The sequence below is a fragment of the Alligator mississippiensis genome, chromosome 2, assembly GCF_030867095.1.
Source record: "Alligator mississippiensis isolate rAllMis1 chromosome 2, rAllMis1, whole genome shotgun sequence".
NCBI classification, from domain to species: domain Eukaryota; kingdom Metazoa; phylum Chordata; order Crocodylia; family Alligatoridae; genus Alligator; species Alligator mississippiensis.
Window position 1 is genome coordinate 202,528,353 of NC_081825.1, and position 24,747 is coordinate 202,553,099.

The window sequence follows — 24,747 nt, forward strand, 5'->3', positions numbered from 1 at the left end:
TGTCCCTGGGGAACACCTGTGCCATGCATGGTCTGGTGTGTGGCAAGTTGCCCTGGGTGGGGTAGAGGAATCTGGGGCCAGTACTGAGCTGGCCCCAGCAGCCTTACCTGGCTTTGGGCAATGCATGCTGCTGCCACGTGCAGTGCTCCACCTTTTTTTCAGCAGGTTTTTTGACCCCTGGATATCCTGGGGGCTTCCTGGGGCTGCAGCCATGTCATTTCTGCTGTGCAGAGCCTGGTCGGCAGCAGAGTATGGCTTCAGCTGGCCAGGCTCTGGCTTTGGGCAGTGCATGCTGTCACCATGTGCGGTGTTCTGCTTTTTTTTCAGCGGGTTTTTTTGACCCCTGGATATCCAAGGAACAAAAAACCCCTCTGCACTACTCCCTTGCAGATGAGAAACAACTGAACATGTATGTTCAGACAAGTCTGAGGCGCCACATACTGCATGGCTGTGCTCTTCTGGATGGAGCCAAAATGTTCACTAAATTTATTGGAATTTTGGATCTCCAAGGTATTCATGTCTGTTTCTTCCTTAATAATGGATTTATTAAAGACAAATAATTTATTTCATGATTTTCTCCTGTTTGCATAATATCATCTTGCATTATGGCAGAATGTTTCATATTATGAAGATTGAAAATCATGATCTGTTGCCTGGATGTGATTAGATTAGATTAGCTAAATCATATGATGATTTTTCTGTTTTATGGATTGAATGGACATGAAAGCATTGCTAATACAAATATGTACAGATCATTCTAAATGTTTATGGGCTTTGTGCTTCACTATCCATAAATGTTTTGCCAGTAAAACTTCAGAAAGTCTGCAGAAAATCAGCGCAAAAGAGGCACATACATTATTAAAGCACATTTACTGAAAGTTTAGAATTTAGATTTCCAAGAAAGTTTTGTATTATCGTGTGCTAATTGAGAGTACAAGAAGGACAAAAGAGACTCTCCCTCATAAGGAACATGTGATGTTAAAATCAACTGTAACATTGTGCAGCCTAAAACATCGTGACTTTTACTGTGCTGAAGTTTATAGTGCTAAGATGGGGGATAATTGGGAATGGAGTTGGTGATAGAACCCAGTTCTTCCTGCTCCAAAACAGGCCTCTTCTGCTCCTGGTTCTACTCTGTTTAGTAGTTCACAATATGCAGCTTATGAAGCACAGTTATGAAATGTTTATTTCAATCAGAAGTGGTTTGCATATACAGGTGTACACATGCAGTCAATTCCAATACTTTGCCTGGAATGAGTATACATCCTTTATTGTACTGGATAAGTACAAGAATCACTGTTCTAAGGCCCTAGTTTATAATACAGCAAATTTATTCATAATATAGAAGTTGCAGCATTGGCTATTTGATGAATGAATTGTTTATAAAAGAAACATATTCTTGTTCATATTCTTGTTGAAATTCCAAGATTGACAAAACATGTAATATACTCATGTACACCAAATACACAAATAAAATTCATTTAAATGGAAACATATCATAGCGATTTGTCATCATGCACATATTACAGAAGAAAAGGATATAATTTAGTCTGAAGGCTGCTATAATTTGTTAGAGCCTGAAAATAATTATGTACATATTTACCTTTGATATCGGGGTAGTTCTGCATGTACATGTTTGCAGGATTAGGGTATTACTACCAGACAAGAGACCTATATGCTCCTGGATGTTCAGGAAACCAGTTTAGTTTGCTGAACTGGTCAAAGGAACGAGCATTTCATTATACTCGGCAACATTCCATCACCCAATACAATTGCTGAAAAGGAAAATGCTAACGGCTCCAATAGGGGTTAACCTTTTCTATAACGCGCTGGTTCTGAAAATATTTCAACCCTGATGAAAATGCCCAAGGATGAGATGGGTAGGGGATATCAGGAGGTTGAACCTTGGTGCCAAGGAGCCCAACTAAATGTATTTGCAAGTAGACCCTAATGTGTGTGAGCTGAATTCACACTTGAGCTTGCCCTCATATTGAGAACTAGGTGCTTTTACTAAAGTTGACTTTCCGGTCCAAGGCAAATAATACAATTAAAGCTTTTAGGATTACTTTTGGTAACTATGGGTCAGATCGTATATTTATGAACTTTTAGGCATCAAGGTCACTAAATATGATCCTATTCTAGCTGTTGCAACAGCCAAAATTCTGCTAAGGCACCTAGATTCTTTATGGACTTTCATTTGAACCTTTTTGCATGGGCCTGAAAAAAACCCAGCCTGGGCAACTAGATTTGGTCTGCTGTTCATGCTCAGAAGTGTGAGCACATAGATGTATACTTTATGATCCAATTCAGTTTTGTAATTCACTTACATTCTGATTAATTCTCCAGATCCTTTGTCAGGTAAAACATGTTCAGACACTGTTTGATGTTGAGATCAATGTGGTGGTGGTGGTGCCACTGCTTACCTTTTGCTCACTAGCATAGGTGTTAAGGCAGTTGTCAGGAAATGGGTTCTAGGCTCACCTCACCCTATGCAGATTTGAATTCACATTTCCTAATTCTCTTGCTTGAGGATATCTTGAGTTTTGGCCTCTGCTGTTATTTATTTTGCCTGACCAGTGGCTATCTAATGTTAAATGCGTTATGCCAGGGAGCAGGCAGGAGAAAATGTAACTATAGTCTAGTGGTTTGGTACCTGGCTGTGGAGGAGGAGAGGAATTCTTGAGCTTCAGCCTCTGCTGCCAAGACAGAGGCATTTGGATGAACTGGGTAACTAGCACCAGAAGAAGAGAGAAGCAGGCAAAACTCAGGATTCCTCCTTCCTGGGAAAGTGTACTTCTCACTGGGGTAAACAGTCATGCTCCCATAGGCTCTGTGATCTTCACATTCCTTTCCATCCAGTGTCCCAGTTTTAGTAGGAGGTGGGGAGAGGTGTCAAGTCCTGCCTAGTTCATGGTCTGGTGCAATTGGGACCAGAGGCATAACAAAATAAATGTGGGGAGGGGGGATGGAAAAGGGAATTATGCTGACCATTATAAAACAGGAGTAGGGGTTTGGGATTGTACCTGTCCCTGCTCTCTGATCTCAGGTAGCAGCTGCTACAGCTCCTCTGTAGCAATGTGAGCTTGCCTATTGTAGCTGAGGGATGGGCTTTCTGCATGCTGGTTCAGCAGCCCAACTGGTGCAGACTCTCCAGTGCTGTTCCTGATGCCTCATTCATTCCCCTTCCCCCTCCCCCCACAGATATGCTTCTGGGTGAAGGACTGCACATCCCATGGCAAAGCCTACAAAGGGGGAAGGTGGGGCGTGGATGGGATATATTTCATTTGTTTCCACTTCCTCCAGATACACTACAGGGCATGGGGCTGCACCTGACTGGCTTTCTGTGTCCCATCTGCACATGGCTACGTCTCCCATGGAAAAGACTCCTGTGCCTGGAGGGGACCATGCTAATACGCTCTCTAAGTCAGTGCCTGGGGCCAGTGCTCCATTTGTTCCACTATAGTTACACCATTGATTGGCACTGCCCTAAGAAGTAGGTATGGGTACAAACCCATTCAGGATGAAGGGGGCCTAGAAATCAAGTTTCTCACTTCCTGGGCAAGTGTCTGAATCACCAAGTTATTAAGCAAATCATAGGATCATAAGGACCTCAAGGGTCATCTGCATGCAAGGTCCTAAATCATCCTTGTCCAATGCTTATCCAGCCTCTTCCTGAGATGCTCCAGTGAAGGAGATTCCACAGCTTCCCTGGGCAGTTCATCCGCTTTCTTGTTCTAACAATAAGGAAGTTTTTCCTGATGCCTAATCTAAATCTACTTTGCTGAAATTTAGAGCCATTGCTTTAAGTCCTACCATTTGTAATGATGGAAAACTGTTGTTTTCTGTCTTATTATGGCAGCCTTTCTGATATTTGAAGACTGATATCATTGCCTCCCTTAACCAGCTTTTTCTCTAAGCTAAACATGCTTAGCTCTCTCAACCTTTCTTCATACAGCCTGACTTCTAACCTCTTGATCATTTTTATCGCTTGCCTTTGGACTCTTTCTAACTTCTCCACATCCTAGATCCGTAAAGAGACTTTGACTATCTGCAGGTTAGATATCTATGTTAATTACAGAAACATAAGTTAATTTGCTGTTATTGTGAAATAATGAAATTAAAATCTAAAAAAATGTACTGAATTATAGCTAAAAATGTTAATTAAGTATCACCATGTTCAAGACTGAAGAGTTCTTCTCCTTTTATCCCAGAACTTAATGGGAGGAAGAGAAGGGAGGCTAGAATAGCTCAGGAGATAGGAGAAAGATAGGGGGTACTTGTTCCTAAATAGTGTGTGTGTGTGTATGTGTGTGTGTATGCATGTGCATGTGTGCATGTATGTGTGCAGATCTTGATTCTTCCAGGGAAGGGTGGCGAAGAGCTCTTATGCCTTCCCTTTCTAATAAATGACATCTTTATGCAATAAAAGGGTATGTTGCCACCTACACAAAGGCATTTTTGGCTTGATGGAATATTTGACCACAGTTGATTGTGGTCAAATAATAGGCAGTCAATTGACGTTATTTGACTGGTCAGTTGATCAGCTTGCCAACCCTGGAGAGACTTAGTCATCACCAAGTAGAGTGGTATTATCCCCTCACCTGTCTTACATGTAGTACTCCTGTTGATGCAACCCAAAATTGCATTTGCTTTTTCACAACTGCATCACACGCCTGACTCGTATTGAGCTTGTGATCTACTAAAACTTTACCAAAACCCCTACATCCTTCTCAGCCATGCTACCACCCATCCAGTTATCTCCCATTTTGCATTTGTGATTTTGATTATTCTCCTTTAGCTATAGCACCTTACATTTGTTTGTATTGAACGTGATAGCTGTCCAGTATTCCCAGATGCTTCTGAATTGTGCTCCTGTCCTCCAGTGTATTTACAGTCCTTCCGAGTATGCTTTCTGCAATTTGTTCAGGATGCTCTCTGTTCCCATATCCAAATACTTAATTAAATAGCACCACACTTAGGACATACCCCTGTTAAACCTCACTTGAAACCTCCTGACATTCTGACATTGATCTATTTACCCTTTGGTTTTGGTTACTAAGCAAATTATCTGTCCCTTTTGTAGTAATTTTAACTAGCACATACTCTTCCCATTTGCTTCTGAGAAGGTCATATGGGACTTTATTAAAAAGCCTTACTAAAGTTCCTGTACACTGTATCCCCTTCATTTACCCAACTAGTGACTTTGTCAGAGGAGATCAAATCAGTCTGGCATGGTTTGTTCTTAACTAATCAATTCTGATTGCTAAAGATAAGCCTTTTTCCCTCTAGATGTTTATGAATTCACTTCTTTATAGTTTACTTCAGTAATGTACCATTTAGAGGCATAACTTATACCATATTTTCCTGTATATAGTATGCTCCAGACTAAAATGTGAACCTTGTTATTGAAAGGTAGAATGAAGAAAAAAAATCTTTCCTTATAGCTTAGTAAGTAACTAAGTAGCAGTAGTTAGGGAGCCAATCCTGCTAATTGCTCTGCTCCCTGTGAGTTGCCTGCAGACCGTATTTCCATTTTTGGCCAGTAAGCGGAAGAAATTGCTTTTATAATATTTCGAGCATATACTACATGCTGTAATTTTCAGCCACTGTTTTTTGGGAGAAGATGTATGTTGTATATGAGAAAATATGGTAATTTTGGGAATCTTGGAAAAGATGCTGTTTTGTTTCAAGAAGCCAGGGGTGGCTATTGGGGAGGGCTGAGCAACAGAGAATGCAGGTAGCGGGGAAATGCCAAGCACTGGGGAGCAGGGGTACACATTACTGCATGATGCTGATACCCTATTTAAATCAGCATCCAGGTCTGATATCCTGCTGTAGTTTTGCTATTGTTCTCAAGTATTGAAGTTAGGCTGACTAATCTGTAATTTCCTGGGTCTTTGTGGGGTTTTTTTTAAGGTGGTCACTATGTTCGTCCTTTTCCAGTCATCTGGAATCTCCCCAGTCTCCCATGACTTTGTAAACATTATTGTCAAGGGCTCCAACATCCCTTCTGCCAGTTCTTTTGCTACCCTAAGATGAAATTCATCAGGCCCTGCTGACTTAAATTCATTACCCATTTTAAACTTTCTGACACTTAAGTTTGCATGAACATCAACCTTATTCCCTCTTTGTATAATTTTTGGTAGCCATCTGGTTGTAGCTATTTTTTGTGAAGTCCAAGGCAAAGTGACTGTTACAGCTTCCTTGTCTGACCAATGTATTTAAAGAACCCCTTCGTGTTGTCCTTTACTTTCCTCAGCCAATGTAACTTTTTTTTAACCTTTGCTTCCGTGATTTTTGTCCCTGAAAATTCTTGCTATTTCTTGTTTTTTCTTGGAAAAACCAAAAAAATTCTTGCTATTTCTTGGAAGAGAGAGTTTCCTTGCAATTCTCTCTTCTTTCCATTGCCTGTATGTTTGTTCCCTTTGATTCTGAGGTACCCAAGAGGATCCTCATGTTGTCACATTGGGCCATTGCCATTTTTCTTGAGTTTCCATTGTTTCTTATTGAGCTTCCAATATTAGATATGCATACTAGGCTTGCAATTTTCCTTTTACTTTACAATGTCCATGCTGCTTTGTCAGTTAGATACACTGGCAGATGCCTCTGAGAAAGATGACTTCCAGCAAGGCTCCTCTGCTTCTAGGAAGTTAGATTGGACTAGATCCTCTTGACATGGTAAAAGTAGGCTTATATGATGACCTGGTGAAAGAATATAAGCCTACCTATAACTCTGCCCATTAAGAGAATGGGAGAACGTTCCCTGGATGGTGCATAGCACTGACTGGTGCCCATTACCATGGGCAGAGTCATAAAAGGATGGTGTAGGATCAGCCTCTGAGATTGCACTATGTTGCCCGTTTGAGAGAATGGAAGAGGTGGCATGGAATTGCTTTTCTAAAAGTTGTAAGTAGTTTTTAGTTAACCAGAAGAAAAATGCATAATAAGAGAAACAGGATCTGGGATATGGTGCATTTGAAAGCGATATCTCTGGATAGGACTAGAGCAAGTGAACATTGTGAAGGTTTCCCAAATGAATCTGTGACAATGGATTTCAAACAAACATGACAACCTGGAGCTTTTCTAGCTCTTGGCTTGTTCTAGCAGAACAGGTGAGGTGGGGACAAAATGCTGTCTAATAAATCTTAATTTACTTTCCTTTTTTAGTGACCTATGTTGTGGTTTGCATCTTGGTCTCTAGAGGCAAGAATGATAATGCTTTAAATCAAATATAGTACCTCTTTTCCACTTATTTTCCCTTGACGTGGAATTATTTGCATCAACATAAGGTGTGTTGGTAACATGTCAAAAAAGCTGGTAACATGTCAGTTTCTTCACTGATACATTGAAAAAAGTTTTTGAAGTAAAATGCAATGTGGAAGTGAAGCTAAGGTAAGTCTTTATAACACTTAGCGATATAGCCATTCATCTGAAGGCATATCATCATTTTCAAATCTTACATCCACACAAGAAAATAACTTTGGGGCTTAATCCTATGACCTCACTTGATGGATGGTGCCAGAGCAAGCAGTGTAACCTTGTTTATTTAGTGGATTATTCCATGTATGTTATAGACATAATTTTCTGTATGTTCTTGAATTTGGCAAGTATAAATTATCTATGAAAGAATAATACAAAAATTTTAAAAACCCTGTTCTGAGACATATAGTTATAATGGCAATTCTAAGATATAGAACCATATATTTCTTTAAAATCCATCTTTCCTGAGCAGTGAATGAATATAATTCTTCTATGAGGACTTAATTTTCCAAGGATCGTTTACTGACATGATTCAATCTGTACTTTAGCCCTAGTTTTTCAAAAGCAAAAAGGCATTTTAATGAGAATATCTACTGAGAACATCATCTATGATATACTTTTCTTGTGGAAGTGTTCTTGTAAAATGTGAATTGTGAATTGTGTTTATAGTTAAGAAACTTAAATTTAATGTCCTTTCAGAGCCATTGATTCTGTATGTTTACAGATGCAGAGTTTAACATATTATAATACCAAGTTAAAGTCTTTGTGTGTGCCCCAAGACCTAATGGTCTGATCTTTTGAATGATTTAATGTAATAAAATCTGCAGAGTGCCTCTAGACATTGTCCAGATGCTCAGGATTAGTGATATCTGTAGTTTGTCCATTATCTCTGTTGCAGAACCTTTCTATGTTGATTGATAATTTCCTGTTTTGTTTTCTACCTACCTACCCTCACTTTTGTTAAAATATTTGTAAAATAGTTTAATAGTTATTTCATGTATATACAAAATTACATGTTTTAAAGCTGAAATATTTAACCACAATATGATATAGACTTCTCCTAGAAGAGTTTCAGTATAATAACAGAAAGGCTTATGACTTTTGAAATCTAGAAAGTAATAATTCTGCGAGTGTGTGTATGTGTGTACGTGTGCAGGAACATATGCACGTATTTGTATATGGTTACACTCTTGCCCCAGATTGTAACTATATTTTGGATATCTCCCTATTAAACACATAACACACAGTTTTGCAGTGCTTTTATATTATTATTATTATTATTATTATTATTATTATTGTAGAGAGCCTATGAATATCATTGTAATAATTCTACTTATTTTCTGTCTTGCTGTCTTTTTGATATACATGTATTTGTTGTCAGTTAATACTTTAGTACTGTTCAATCGCCCATGGTGTCCTCCTTTTCTTTTAGGGGAGGTTTGCATAGTTAAGTTTTTACTGAGAAATACCTCATTCAACTATGTATGGTATATTGCAGACTCTTGCATTCTTAGATTGTATGTAACAATATTTCGTATCTTAAAAAATTAATAAACAGAGACAATATATCAACATAAGATTTAATTTGCTAGTATAAGAGGTGAACAAATAGCTACAGCTATCATATTAATGGAAATGTAGGACTTGAAGTAATTGTTCTTAATTGCCTGGTTCTAAATTACAGTATAACTGGTGTGAGGAATTCTTGTTTCCTTTGATTGAATTATTCAAAGTTAAAATGTATAAGAAATTATAACCATATATTTAGACTCTTTATTTAAGGTTCATTCTTAGTTAAACAAGTTAATTTCAGAAAATGTAAAGAGAAGGCATGTTTCCCATTCTACACAAAATACAATAGGGGCAAATAAATTCAGCAGGAAGCCTCCCTGTTTTTCAGGAACTACTACTAGGATACACTGTACCTAGTATTTCCTGGTGGTTTGAAATATGTTCAATCTAAAGATGCCAGCATTTGCTTTCCCCCACTTATTTTCATGCTTTTTTGTCTCTAGGACAGCTTTTGCATTTTATTATGGTTCCTTGCCCATAAGAATCCTATACTGTACTTTACTAGAAAAAAGTGTAATGGCTTACTTATGAAGAGAGTGAAAGCTTGAGCTCAGTAAAGAGTACTGAAAAATTATAGAGGTTTGACTCTAACAAAAGTGGAAGTAGCTCAGACAGAGAGTGCATTATCCCATTTGAGCATCTGCAGTGTATGGCCTGTGGGCCAGATCAAGTTCACAGATCCAGCCTATGACTCTGCGGGGTTTGGCTGTTATGGCTCTGGTGGGCATCATATGAGCCATGACCAGGTACTACATTGCAAGCATCAACCTGCCTCCAACCCGAGCCAGGTTTTTTTGGGTCTGCCATTTTAAAAAGTTGCCAACTGCTGCATAAAAATGCTGTGTGTAAGTTATGATGACACAAATCAGACCTTGTTTGTTTAATTCTCCCTCTTTTATGGGATGTTCAAGATTAGCTTGGGGCCTGAAAATGAGACTTTTGAATTTTCAGGGCCCTGGTCTTCTTGTTTTTCAAATAAAAGAGCAAGCCAGATTAAGGCAAATTCTTTCTGGGACAGAGTAAACTCATGAGGACTATTTGGCTTTTTCATAAATTATATTTTCCATACTTCTGTGTAGCCCCAAGAGACAAGTGAAGATTAACTGCAAAAAAGACTCAGCTGTTTTGCTTATTGTTTAATATTTTTCTAAAGCCCTTGTTAATCTTTTAAAAAATATATATACATTATATGCATGAAGGCTCTTCTTTAATAAATGCAGAAACCCACCCTTTCTATGCTGCTAAAGCTCATGACTATGGTTTAGTCATTTCTCATCTTGGCCTTGTTCAGACTAGGCTTTCCAATACTATTGTAAGTCAAATTAATTGTTTGCCAGTTTAATTTCATTTGCTAACACCTTTACAAATGCTAATTCAGGCTACTTCTCAAGTATTTGTTATACACTACAACCATTGATTCCTGCTTCTGGCTCAAGGGCTCAGACTAAGCAAACCAGATCTAGAATCAGCCTGAAAAAAACATTTGGTGAGATGTCTGGGTGAACATTGTACAATTGTATTAATTTAATTCAAGGAAAATTGGGCAGTCAGTTAACTAAGTTACAAAAGACCCTTGACAAAGCCTTTAACTATTATAACCTTCTCTTTATGGTTTCTACTTCACTCCTCATGGCCTTTCAGTTTATTTTAAATGCAATTTCCTGCTCTTGCTGTACATGCACATCCTAATCCTCTCAGCTTTCTGTCCTTTCATCTTGTATTCAAAGTCTCAGGTTTCTGTCATGCTGCCTGCTACTTCCCTGCCAAGTACCTTTACTCTCCATTCAGCTCCCTCATGTGAAAAAATAAATAAAAAAAGAAACCTTCTGGAATACTTCCTAGTTCTCCAGTAATTGCCTTCCTTTTTTAATTGTTTCTTCATGTTATATTTTCAGGCCCACTCCTCAGAGATACCAATGCTTTCTACTCCTTTTGCCTTTAATGGAAATTGATGGTTCTTACAATCTTGCAGGATCTAGGCCATAATAGAGAAAACTGCAGAGACTCAGGATTTTTTGGGATGAGGTCTTAAAAGCATAACCTTACATGTCCTCTTTTTGGATCCTCTGCTTTCTGTCCAGGCATTTGTTGTTTTTTTTTTAATATGGTCAAATATCTGGGATTTGGGTCAGCTTGACTGTGTGTGGGGGGCAGGTAACCTGCTCAGAAAAAAAATTAGTGGTGACACGCTCAGGAGAGAAAGAGCAGATGGTTCCATAGAAGTTAAGCTCTTCAGAGCAGAGTACGAGTCTTAATATGCATCTGGAACCTGCCATAGCAATTTACAGTATTTTGTCAGTATTTTTAGGTAATTATAATATAGCATATCTTTACCAGCAACCAAATACTTATCAGTAATCTGGTAGTAACAAGCCAATGTGGCTAAATACAGACAGTCAAAAGTCCCAAGGCAGAATTGGTTCAATCTAGGCAGCTTCCTCTAACCTGCATAGGTTTGAATCGATAAACAATAGGGTGTGCAAACTCGGCTGTATTCGATTTGGATTCAGCCCAGTTCAGGGGACAGTGATTGGATTAGTTGATTTCGATCACTGTCCTGATTCGATTCTGCCGAATCCGAATCTGAAGATTTGGTGCTGATTCAGATAATCAGCGATTCGGCCATAGTGCTTCTGGTCGACTTCTGGGTCCACGGACGAGCATGCTGGGGATGCCCCCCCACCCCCCAATGCTCCTGTGGGATGCTCCATCTGTCCCACCATCTTAGTGTTCACGAGCCATGCCTGGTACCTCGAGGTATGTAGAAAAAACATATGAAGTTGTGTCTATGTCCAAATCAGCAAATTTCTCAGAATCAAATCCAAGGCTTCTGATTTGATTCGGAGAGGTTAATCAGTGTCCTGATTCAATTCAGATGCGGATATTCAGCCACCGAATCGGGCCGAATCTCCATTGAATCAAATCAGTGACTGAAGCTTCACACAGCCCTAATAACCAACTTAACTGACATTCAAGTTTTCAATTGAGAAAGGCAGGGGGAGGCCTGCACTGACCCAGGCCAGTAGGAGGGGGACGCTAGAGCACATCTCCCAGCCTGCTGGCCATTGCCAGCCTAGCCAAGTATCTCCAACCTCCTGCACCCCCCTCACAGGGGGTTAATGATCCCATCCTGGTGCTGGCCCACCTTGGTGGAGCCTCCCTCTCAGAGGGTTTCCCTCAACCTGGGGTCCTCAGCCCAGGCTGCTCTGAGGAGCTGAGGGGAATTCCCACCCCCCCTTCCTAGCTGCTAGTTGCTTCAGCTGCTGCCACAGGAGGGAGGAAGAAGTTCTCCCAGCTGGGTGCCTGCCTGTGCAGCACAGAATGGGGGCATCAGGGAGCCCCCACTGTATGGAGGCTTCTCCCCACATGAGCCCAGAGCCCACTAGCCCAGGGCAGCCCCAGGGAGCTAAGGGGGATTCTTCCCCTCCTGAACCCCAGAGCTGCTTGCCTTAGCCCCTGCAAGTTTAAGGCAGCCTCAGGCAACAGAGAGAAATTCTGCTCCTCAGCAGCCAGTTTTGCCTCAGCTGCTGTGAGTCTGAGACAAAACTAGTTCAAGGGAGAGGAAGAATTTGGCTACACAATAAAAGTCTTATCTGAGGGCCACTGAAACCCTTGTGACTCTTAGCATGGATTTCAGTGAGCTTTGTGATGGACTGTTGGTCAAAATCATCAATTTTTTTTATAGATGGGGGTGGGAATTGAAGCTCTGAAAAGTTAAGTGACTTGTCAAGTGATTGTCAACAAATCAATAGCAGATTTAGGATTAGCACTCAGGGGCTTCACTTCTTGAAATGGGTTTGTTAGTGCACATGTTCTTCCTAAAAATAAAAATAGCCTTGAAACTTTGCTCCAAAAGTGAACCAAACCTGAATCTTCTTTAAAGCTTATGAAGGTTCAGTTTTTGTTTCTTTTAAATTTTCACACTTCCTGCTTTCTCCACTTAACTATATGCAAGTTTAGTATTGTTTTTATTAGGCTATTTACAATTATGTAGTTCCCTTTACTAAAACATACTAGCATCGATCTAGTCTCTGTTTTCCTGGCTATATTCTGGATTTTTTTTTTAAACCATTCCCTGATGTTTGGCTGTTCTGTTGAGACTATTTATAGAAGGGAACAACAGCTCTTTCAGTGTAAAGAACAAAATGTGATTTTCTGTGGACTAAGTGCAGTATGGTACTTCCAGCACCAGTTTTTTTTTAAGTGTAATGCATTGCAGCCCTCCTTAGATACCAAAACCTGAAGCTGTTACTTATATGTCACAAATGCAGGGCTATTTTTTTGTTTTAATTTTGAAAACAAAGACACTTGTGCCTTTGGAATGTATCAATAGTTCATAATGCTTTAATGGTATAACCTTACCTAGAGTACCATGTGCATATTGGTCATCCTGTGTCTAAAAAGATATGGTAGAATTAAAGGAAGGATTCAAAAGTAAGTAGGAAGAATGTTTGCAAGTATGAAGAGCATCTCTTTAAGTGAGACTGAAAAATTGGAGTTTTACAAAGTAAACTGATAAGAGAAGATGCTAAAACCATACCAAAAATAAGTGACCTAGGAAGTAGTGGCAGAGACTTTAAAATATGCCAGTCTGGCATGCATTCAAGCTTTGCCATCAGATATGTTTCTCAGACTGACCCTACTAAACACAGCTGTAAGTGATCATTCAAACTGGTGAGTCAAAGGTAGCCAGATATGATACTAGTCTCATGACTCCTTTGTATGCCACTGGCTAAGAAACTAATTTGCTTTAGCCATGATAGCCCAATTGGCTGCTAGGTTCAAGAGGACTTTTGTCTTGATCTTGATAGAGAAGATTGAATGAGAACTTACACTTGTCCTATGTCATAACCCACAAGTGATTTTTAATTCAATAAAACTGAAAGATGGAAAATTTAAAATGAATAAAAAAGACCCTTTAAAAATGTAATGCATATTTAGGTTTAGAATAAAGGTCAAGGAAATATGACTTACGAGAAAAGGCTGAAAGAAGTAGATTGGTCTGGAGAAGAGATGACTGAGGAAGGTTAGAAAGAGGACAGAACAAGGAGCAACAGTCTCAAACTGCAGCAAGGGAATTTTAGTTTTGATATTAGGTAGAACTTTCTTACTAAGAGGGTGGTTAAACATTAGAACAGAGTATCCAGAGAGGGTGTGGAATCCCCATCCTTGTAAGTTTTTAAGAGCAAGTTAGACAGAGATGTGACTGGGATGGTTTAATCAGGATCATCCTACATTGAGCATGGGTTGAACTGGATGACTTCCTGAGATCCCCACTAGTCCTACTTTTCCATGAGTTAAACTGTGGGACATCATTGCTTTAGGGAGTTCTGTAGGCCAAGAGCTTAGCAAAAAAGGCTGAACAAGATATTTGGGAGCTACTGATTCATGTGATAAACAACTGCCTACTATTAGGGCTGTATAGAAAAATGTCCCTAAAAGGGAAAATCATCTCATGGTATCACCCTGTGAAGTTCCTAACAATTGTGTCTAGTACCATTTGCTGATGAACATAGGATACTGGACCAGATGGAGCACTAGTCTGATCCAGTGTGGCAATTCCTAACTTTATTTAACATTTCAAATGTATATCTGTTTTCAAATTCAGAATCTGTTGGTTATGACCAAGCATTATTACTTGTTAAGACCCTGCCTAAGTCTAGTCTTTTTTTTTAACCTAATGCTTATTTAATCAGTTGCAGCTAATAGCAAATAGAAAAATAAGGAAATTCCTTGAACATAAGTAAGAAGAAAACTTGGCGTACTTCCTTTAAGTTCATCTGATGAGTTTTTCAACACTTTTTAAACTTTTTGATTTGTTTCAAGTTTGTAGATGATCTGGGATCCATCACCCCAGGCAAACACCTCCTTTTCTCTGGGGTTATAATGCATCATTGAATGACTGCCATAACGTTTGGGGAAATGTAGCACAGGTACTTCATAAGTATTTAAAGCATCCAAGACATTGTACACACATTCTATCCGAGATGTACCTCCATTGGGAGTGTTGTACACAACATAGAGGGTTTTACAGACCATAAAAGCAGCTTCAGCATTCTTGCTGTTGCATGATGTATCCCATGTATATTCCACAGCCATGGTGTGATGGTTGATTTTAGTGATGACAAGGTTTCCACCAATGTCTGGTTCTGCATGGATTGCCCATAGTCCTTGCTCATCAATAGCAAGATCTATTTTTGTAGTTGGAAACAGTTCATAAGCTGGCATCTGTCCAGCACCTGGCAGGAGCATTCGGTCAGTTATATTTCTCTTGTGGATGTTGTATTTAATTATCTCATTTAAGGAACCATATCTGTGATAAAATAGGAAACCTTTATATATGACATGGCCAGTTCCCTGCCAATGAGTTGGTAGGATAACTCTCCGGGTTGCTAGCATGTTACTGCTTTCCATGAATGCCCTAATATTTGCAAATTCCAAAATAACGTTATTCTTAGATCTGTTTAAGAAATAAATCTTTGGATGATTTTTGCCTGGATCTTTCATCCAAGAGCCATGAGCATCTCCAGTCTTCTTCACTATTTTTAGAGACTTGATACCTGTAAGCATGTTGTCACAGCCTGTAACAAAAGAAATCCAAATGCAAAATAATTATAACATAAGAATATGTATGCATCCTCTAGATACCCCCTTCTGCATTTCTTTGTCCTTTTTTCATTCAGCAATTAAGGTAGGTTTGAAATGTCAACAAAGGTGATGACAAAGTGGCTGTGGCTAAATATATTTTATGTGGTATAACCAGCATGTTCTGTCTTGAGAACATACTGTACATGCACTAGTGAGCTTTGCTGAGGTGCTGACTGTCCTGGCATGTGCTCAATAGGGGTGTGCAAAGTGAGCCGTATTCATTTTGGATTCAGATTCAACCCAAATCAGGGACAGTGATTTGATTTGTTCGGATCGCTGTTCCTGATTTGATTTGGCTGAATTGGAATCTGAAGATTTGATGCTGATCGAAGAATCAGTGATTTGAACATAGACAACTTTAAATGCTTTTTCTACATACCTTGAGGTACCAGCATGGCTTGTGAACACTGAGATGCTGGGGCAGATGGACTGTCCCACAGGAGAATGGGGGGGGGGGGGGCCTCCATGTGCTCGGCGGTGAACCCAGAAGTGGACTGGAAGTATTTCTGGTCCACTTCCAGGTCTGTCGGGGAGTGCGCAGTCATAAGAGTGCCCCGGGTACTCCCCCAGATCCAGGAAGCACCAGTCACTGAGCCAGGGGGATACAGGGGGGAAATACTTCTGGTCCACTTCTGGGTCTGCTGACGAGCATGCTGGGGAGCTTCCCCGCACTTCTGTGGGACACTCCATGAGCTCCAGCATCACAGCATTCATGAGTCACCTGCTACCTTGAGGTATGTAGAAAAAGCATTTCAAGCTGTGTCTATGTCCAAATCACTGAACCTTTCCAAATCTCTCCAAAATGATTTGGAGGGTTCCGATTTGATTAGAAGAGATTAAAGGGTCCTCTGTTCGAGTTGGTTTCGGAGATTCAGCCACCAAATTGGGCCGAAGCTCCGCCGAATCGAATCAGGGACCAAAGCTTCTCACAACCCTAGTGCTCAGCACCTCAGTAACACTACTATCTACTCCCAATATGGGAGCTGGCAGGACTCTTCTATCTGGTGTTGTCTTGCACCATACAGACATGCCCTTTGATTCTATTCTTAGTTACCCCAGACTTTTACACAGGTGTAATTTCCTTCTCTTTATTGAGGTTCCTAGCATGAGAGAAGAATCAAACTTTTTAATTATAGAAGGCATGCAGATTAAAGCCTGTCGTCTTGAATTTTACTGCACATACTATCTGCCTCAAGGAAGAGTTCAGTCACTGCCTATAGTTCCTTAAGTAACACAAATACTCTTGTAAAAAATACAGTATCCTAAAAAGAAGCAATAATACAATGACTGCCACACTAGACTATGTTGAATTCCCTTTTCATTACTCCTACAACATGGAGGTGCTGAAAAGTATCCAGATCACAGTCAGGAATTTTCCATCTCTGAAATGTAACCGGACTGGACCAGCATAACAATTCCTGTCATAAACCCTTGTGTTAGAGGCATATCAGGAGTACAAGGAATGTGGCTGGTGGAGCAGTATTTTAATTACAGTGGTACAAGATAGGTGCAATATTTGACCACCAGAATTAATGGGCAATTCTAAACTGGCAGCATTTTATGCCCCCTTTGCGCAGATACTACTTGCTATCCAGTACAGAACCTAGGTTCTTTATCAAATGCCCATCTCTTTCCAGCAAACATTTTATTACAATGTACACTCTGCTTGTGTGCCAAAGGAAACAAAGAATTAGAAGAGAGACTCCTTGAAGCTTAAAGAATGTCTTTTAATAAAGTGCAGTCTTTTTTGCCAAGCACAGCAAGCAATGCCCTAAGGCAGGAAGTTCTGGAAGTGAATGACAAGGAAAAGTCAAAAACAGGCTCTTTTTTTGGCCCAATCCAAATCTTTTGAAGTCAGTGGAAAGAGTCTATTTCCCTCCCAAAAGCAGTTCTTTCTGCACTCATGGATACTGATGCCCCTTACCCAAACACTTTAGGGACTTTAGCTAACACTAAGGTTTGGAGATGATCAGGACCTAACTATATTTAGAGCTCATCAGACCTTAAAGGCAGTTTATGCTTCATATGAAGGAATGGTACAATCCATTCACAAGCAAAGGGTTGGAAAATCAGGCATGCCCGCTATGCAGTTAATGAAATGAATGTCAGTCAATTAGAGGTGCACCAATACATCAGTCCAAGATTGGACCAGTACCAATATAAAGAAAATTGACTGTATCGGAAATCGGCCAGATGGGAGCAATAATTTGGCCGATAAATGTCCCTGTGTGCATGCAGCCACAGTGCAGCATGCAGGCAGCAAGGAGCACAGCCTGGCAGCATGGAGAGCTGTGTGCAGCTGGTAAGTCTGGTGTGGTGGCAGGGGAGGGGCAGATTAAAGCCCCCTGCAGTGAGGGAGGGAATGGGCAGGTGCTGCCCAGCTGGGGTGGGGCAGGGCATGGGACGAAGCTGTGGCTCATCGGGGGGGCAGCTCCCACTGCTGTGCACACCCAGGGAGGGCATGGGCGGGGGGAGGGGGGGTGTATGTGCCCCCAGGATCTACACGGGGTGGAGCAGGCAGGCTGCAGTTGCAGGCTGGAGCTGGGGCTGCACTGGGCTCTTTTCAGCGGGGCCTGGGCTCGGGGCAGGGGCTATGGAGGGGGCTGCAGCCAACCCAAATTTCACTGTAGCCACCCCATAGCCCTGCTCCCAGCACCACCACTGCACCCAGTGCAGCCCTGGCTCAATGCTCCATCTCCACCCACATGCTGGGAAGAGCTGGGGCTGCGCTGGGCACGTAGCAGCGGTGCTGGCAGTGGGGCTATGGAAAAATTTGGGGTGACTGCAGCCTGCTCCATAGCCTCCACCATGAGTCTTGCCCCCGCTGAGAAGAGCCTGGTGCAGCCCCGGTTTCAGCCCGCCCACCCTGCCCCACACAGATCTGGGGGATACATCCCCCCGTGCCTTCCTGGGGTGTGCACAATGGTAGGAGCTTCCCCCCCCAACAAGCTGCGGCTCTGTCCTGCACCCTGTCCCACCCTGGCTGGGCAGTGCCTGCTTCCACCCCCACCCCCACCCCCTCCCTCCCTCACCGCAGTGGGTGTTGATTTGACCCAGCCATGCCCCTTCCCTCCCCCCTCCCCGTCTAGCACAACAGACTTACCAGCTGCACACAGCTGCATCAGAAATTGGGTCGATATCAGCCAATATGCCTCCTTAAAATCGGCTATCGGTGTCAGCCCCCAAAATCTCTATCGGTGCACCCCTACAATTAATGAATCACACTCATATCAAAAGTGGGAACAACACAGGACTTACAGTGTACCCCTCAAAAATATCTTGGAAAGTTTTGTGCAAAACATGCTACTAGAGAATAGTAGAGAAGCAGTTTTGCTATAAGTTGGATAAGTTCCTTGATTGCAATGCCCTACAAAAATACAATTAGCCTGTGTAAATCAGTTACCACTGAGGATAATTTTAAACATACAAGAATGCTTAAAGGTGAGAAACTTTCCTCCTCCCATGACTCTTAGAAAAAAATAATTTTCAGGTCTCAAGGAACGTGACCGAACATTTTACCATCCCAAGACCAAGGAAGAACTAAACTGTGACATTCAGAGCAGTGGAAAATGTCAGAGGAGGAAGCTGAACAATTATAGAGAAAATGGTAGTATTATTACCACTACCACTTTAACCCTTTGCTAACAGCTTGCTGGAAAAGATTAAGGGGGGGGGGGACCCTTAGCTGATTAAAACTAAATATAACTCCTTTGACCTCAGTGGAGCAAGGACGATTTACATCAGCCTAGAATGTGTCCTGTAGCTTTCTGGAAAGATTTTCATCACTATTTTTAATAATCTGTTTTGTTTTTCCAACTTCATGCTGTTTCTGATTGGCAATGAAATAGGTTAGAAGACAACCTAAAATTTCCAATACATCACTACAATGCATACAATCCATCAGTACATTTCATAAGAGCAAAATACTTCTTAAGGATGACATTTTAGAGGGCAGGAATTTTCAAATAAAACATAAAATGTATATGTGTTCCATATTAGTACTTCTTTTCAAACTCACCATTGAAATTTGCATTCATGTAAGTCAGTAAGTGACACTGAAATACAGATAATATGAAAAAATACAAAAAATTATGAGTGGATTAAGTAATTTTATCTCAAAAATTACCTTTTGGACCAAGGCTCTGTCCAAAAAAATAAAAGATACTTAATTACTTGACAGAGCTGCAACAAATTGAGAGAAACTGGTGTTTTTTCTGGGACTTTGTGTAAGAACAGACACAATGCCTGTGGTCCAGAAAAACTGTTTCCAAAAAAATCAATTTAACATGTAACAGAGTCTGTATATAAATGAGAGGATTACATTTTCTCTCTATTTTTGATGCACTTTTGTCTGTGGAAAGAACAATATTTATGCATCCAGCATTTGCAAATATCAAAAACATATGCTTATACTTCATGTTGTATCAGAATAAATGTGTTAGAGAATTTACTCTCAAAGATAGAAATTTGAAAAGTAATCAGTTCTTACTTGCATTAAGCACGAGCTTAATTTTCCTTCTTTCTTCTGCTTCTTCAATTTGTTGCTGTTCTACTAGGTCTTCATCTACTTCTACACATGCATCAGAGTCTCTCCCAGAAGCAAAATAGTCAATGTCCCTTTGAGCTCTTTCAACTCTTGTTAACAAATGCTCCACTTCATTTTTAAACTCAGTCTTATAAACATTCAGTCCCTCTAGGCGTGATATTATCCTCTTTGAGAAGTCCCGGAATTCTTCTACATAATCCATTATATCTTGGTTGCATTTTTCCAGCCTGTTCTTGAGTTAGAATACAAAATACATATATATCTATACTGCAACTGTGCATATTTTGTACAGATAGGAAGTCAAATCATGATTAGTTAACAAACAAACAGAACAATACTGGACATTCTGTCTAGTTGTCTCTCCTACCCCCTTTAAAGTTAATTCATTATCTCTTGGCATTTGTGTGCATGAAGAGAACATGTTTCACTGTCAGTAAAATTCATAGTTTTTATTAAATATATATATTTCCTGTGACATGAAGGCAGACAGCCAAATGTTCTGCTTGGCTTCCACCTGTGGAAGTAATTGGGGGTTCAGAACAGGGAAATGACTGATGATTTTTCTTCCAAAAGCTGCTTAAAATCCCCTCTTTAGGAGCTCTAGTGAGTCAGTCTCATAAGAATGTGCACACAGGCATAGTTGCTGCTGGAGTCAGGAAGCATTAACATTTTATATAAAGATCTTCTGCTAATCCAGCAGATATCTGATCTGAGTTAACACTACTGTTTCTCTTCTGTCATATAAAAGAGAGATTGAAATTTGACCTCCCAAATCTATGGTTGGGAAGGAGATTATGTGAAAAGCGTGAAGTAAAAATATGAAAAATGGGGCAATCAAGTTGATATTTTGTCAATATTCAAAAGACCTGTGTGTTTTTTATAGCCATCAGTACCAGTACGCTTTTCATTTTCAAAAGTTATTTTGGGTGCCTAAGTGGAGATATAGGCAGACAAGGTTCCTTGGGTGAATTTGATATCTTTTATTAGACCAACCCAAATAGTTGGAGAATAGTTATTAAGCAAGCTTTCAAGTTCAAAAACCCTTCGTCAGGCTAAGGAAGTTTCAGCAGTTGGTGTGTGCTCTTCCTGGATGGAAGTGGAGATATCAACTTTTCAAGAAGGACTGAATAGTCACCCTCTAAAACTCAGGATTTGAAGGCGGGCATGGACTCTGGGGTTTTTTGCATTTTTCTGTAGTGACAGGGAGGGGGGAAGGGGGAAGGGAGGAGAGGGAAGGGGAACCTTGGATGTCTCAAGCGTATTTTTCACAGCCCTTGCAACAGAAGCCATTTACAGTACCCTCATTCCCCTGCTTTACCTGTGGTAAGTGAGAGTGCCCTTCGTGTTTTAGAGAGATATGCCTTGCAGTTGTTGAACAGGTTTGTCTGTATAGTTGTAGGAATAGGTTAAACAAGGACTGATTTAGGATGGTTTGGATTAGGACCATCTGCCTTGAGCAGGGGATTGGACTAAATGACATCTTGAGGCCCCTTCTACCCCAAGTTTTCCATGATTCTGTATTTCAAATTGGGCATCCAAAACTGGAACCCCCAAAATTGTCAGACACTATGAAAATTGTAGAGTTCTTTACTTGGGTCAAACTTCCTAACAGAGTAAGTGATGAAAGCGGAAGAGATTTAAGTAGACAGTTCTTATCGGTAGCTCTCAAAGTACAAAATATTGTTATTTTAGATGGAGAAACTGAGGTGTGGATGCAAAATGATTTGTCTGAAGGGTTATAGCACTAGTAGCAAAGCTAGGAACATAATACTGATTTCCTGAGCCCTAGGCTAATCTTATATCCTTAATTTTATGCTGTGCTACGTCCTATGTATGTTAAAGTTGATAAACATGTGCAAGCATCCAAGGGAAGACACCTAAGAGTGGGAGCCTAATCAGGTAATACACTAGGTTTTCAACTGTAGAACCCAGCTTGAATTTCAAGCTTTCCATTTTGAGCTGTTCTATGACTGAGGAATAAATAGCCTTACAATGGGAATAATGCCTATGTGTTCCGCTTTATTGTTGATATTTTGTAGGTTTATGTCTGGCCTGCTCATTTAATATTTTATGCTGATTATTCAATGGGTTAAGTTACATATTTACATATAACCATAACTTCCTATGCCTTTTTTATTTTTAATTATGTTGGTATTTTATTGTTTTATTATTAAAATCTTTGGTAGGTGTATTAAATATGGTTTGTGTTCCAGGCATAACAAGGTGATTTCATCCATGTACCCTATTTGCTTCTGTCTTCCTCTTTAATAGTCAGTATTCATTTCACTTTTACTGCATATACAAAGAATACTGAAGAAACATAGTTTCTTCCCCAAATTCTCCTCTTCTTGATATACCCCCAAAACATACACGAGTCCTCCAAACAATCCTCCTTGCCTACCCAAGATTCCCTACTAGCAACCAATCCATTTCCCCAAAGCTCCTGCCTCCCTGCCTACTCTTCTTTACCTCCTTGTTCACTGTTTTCTATACCTGCCCCTTAAGGGAAACATGCAGCCACTTCTTATATAATTACATGGAAGCAAAATATTTTTCTAATCTCCCAGACTGCATGGGATTATTTCAATCTCTTCCAAAGGTGCAAATATACTTAAAGTTTTAAAAAATTAAATTCAGCTAGAGATAAAAACTTATAAAGCTTTTTTTTAAATCTTGTATGTATACATTAATCATTGGCACCTAGCCTACTGGTGACAATAAGAAACGTAATTGTCCTGGGATTTATTGTAAATTTAAATATTTGCACAGACTTTTTTTTTTGTGCAAAATGTAATTGATTGGGTTGCATCGATGCGGTAGCAGAATTTGGCTCTTTATAATGAAATAAAGATATAACATTATGAAATTATGTCATATGATTGATAATAGTATGATAAAATAATTACAGTTGTAAGTTTTATCAGCTACATTTATTCATTTTGTTTTCCACAAGGAGAAAAATGCTTTATCTGACTAATAACTAACTTAAAAGCTGTTAGGATATACAAAAGCATTAAACAACTTTCAATTTCATCTGCAGTTATACAATATTTCTGTGGTCCACTTATAAAGATAGCACATACCTCTAAAGATTGAAAACGCCGATCGATGTAATGCATCAGTGCTGCATCTTGCATTACATATTGGGCCTCTCCCACGATACTTGTGAAAAGTGAAACTAACAAGAATCTTAGTTGCAGGTTTGCCATTGTTCATGAATTTTTACAAAAAAATAAAGAAAAGCTATAAAAATTAACTTAATTGTTGCCTGATACTATGGTGTGAAAAAAGTGGCTAAAAAAACTGAGGGTATGTAAATTAAAGATTTAAAATGGCTGTTTAAGCTTCTGCAGCCTATCATTAAAAAATGAAGTTGTGCAATGCACTGAGCTGAATGCGTTTATTTCTAAAAGCCAGATGAATGCTTTCCAACTTGTGAGCCTGTAATCAAGCCCAGATGTTCAGAACTGAGTTACATAAAGCCTTTAGGCCAAATTATATTAAATAAAAACAAACCAAAAAAATCCCCCCACATCTGCTTTCCTAAAACCAACAACAGCACAATGGGCCAGATTCCCAGGTAGTGTAGATTATTGCAGTAAGTGAGACTTTGGTGAATGTACCTAGTGAATATCGGGTCCATAATATCTGTACTGGTAATTTTGAACAATCACAGTAGTTACTGTAGCACAGTTTAAAATAGTTTTTGTACTTTTGTATTTATTTATTTACACATATGTTCATACCAGAACCGAAGATGATAGATGAGTACAGAAGAACTTTGTCTTGTCTATTGGGTTTTATACTGCTGCCCATTACCATAAAATCTGAGAGTGTTTGGACATCAAATCTTCAGCCATAGTGAAGCGCACTATGGATTTGATTGTCTCTCTATCTTCAGAGTAAAAATCTTTACTTGTGTAACCCAGATACACCCAGGGGTATGCCCTGTCCTCAATTGGATGGGATAGGTGGGCAGGCAACAGTGCTGTGAGAGGAATGCTGACTCAGGTACAGATCCCTCTATTCTCTATAGCGCCACACCACACAAAAGGTTCTTAACTATATACAGAATTTATTTAACATATAAAGATTTATAAATGTGTGTGTGTGTGTGTGTGTGTATCCTAAAGCAATAAATAATATTAGAGAAAATTAACTACTATACACTCTTATACATACACATACTTATAACTATATTCAGGAATGGGGTTGCATAGGGTATTCTTTGAGAGCAGCCTCCTTACCCAGGACCCTGAGACCCTTAAGGTAAGCCACTAGGCCCACAGGGCAATCCCATGCAGGCCTCCAGCAGGTAAGTATCAGATTCCCAAAATAATACTCAACAAATTAAACAACAAGAAAAATAAACTCCAAAAGAAAATAACCTTAAAATTATTCATCAGCTAAAATATAACATAACTCACACAGTACAGCCAGTTTACAAAATATTAAGTGCAGTTTCCCATTTTGCAGGGCACACTCTCACCCAATTCTCTGAAAGGAGGGGTCTGAGGGGGGTTTCTTTTTTCCATCCCCTCCCCTGAGAAGCCCCTATTCCCTGAACTCACAGTTGTCCTGAGAGGAGATGCGGTAGGTTTGTTTCGCTGCCCCCACCCCCACCCTGTGTGGACCAGGCTGCTGCTCTGGCAAGCTGCAGGGGGTTCCTTCTTTGTAGGCTGGGGTCCAGCCCTGGACACCTCCAAGGCCTTGCCTTCTGT

General features: G+C 40.0%; 1 protein-coding gene across 2 annotated transcripts; it reads right to left on the minus strand.

Moving 5' to 3' along the window:
- Positions 1–1,168: 1,168 nt before the first annotated feature.
- On the minus strand, positions 1,169–23,406 carry OLFML1 (olfactomedin like 1). 2 transcript variants are annotated; one of them, XM_006268640.3, is made up of 3 exons: positions 23,110–23,406; positions 19,970–20,258; positions 1,169–15,413 (listed from the first exon to the last, which is right to left on the minus strand). In XM_006268640.3, the coding sequence occupies exons 1-3, from the start codon at positions 23,233–23,235 to the stop codon at positions 14,635–14,637; spliced, it is 1,194 nt and encodes a 397-aa protein (XP_006268702.1). In that variant the 5' UTR covers positions 23,236–23,406; the 3' UTR covers positions 1,169–14,634. The 2 variants fall into 2 exon arrangements, with proteins under 2 accessions (XP_006268702.1, XP_059578686.1); XM_059722703.1 differs by lacking the exons at positions 19,970–20,258; positions 23,110–23,406 and adding an exon at positions 18,584–18,666.
- Between the last annotated feature and the right edge of the window lie 1,341 nt (positions 23,407–24,747).

Bases quoted from the DNA above. Each gene is read 5' to 3' on its own strand.
- OLFML1 (XM_006268640.3), bottom strand. From the start codon at position 23,235: ATGGCAAACCTGCAACTAAGATTCTTGTTAGTTTCACTTTTCACAAGT. The intron at 20,259-23,109 runs GTATGTGCTATC...TTCTAACTCAAG, and splicing joins GGCGTTTTCAATCTTTAGAG to AACAGGCTGGAAAAATGCAA. The intron at 15,414-19,969 runs GTAAGAACTGAT...CTTTTGTTACAG, and splicing joins TAAGCTCGTGCTTAATGCAA to GCTGTGACAACATGCTTACA.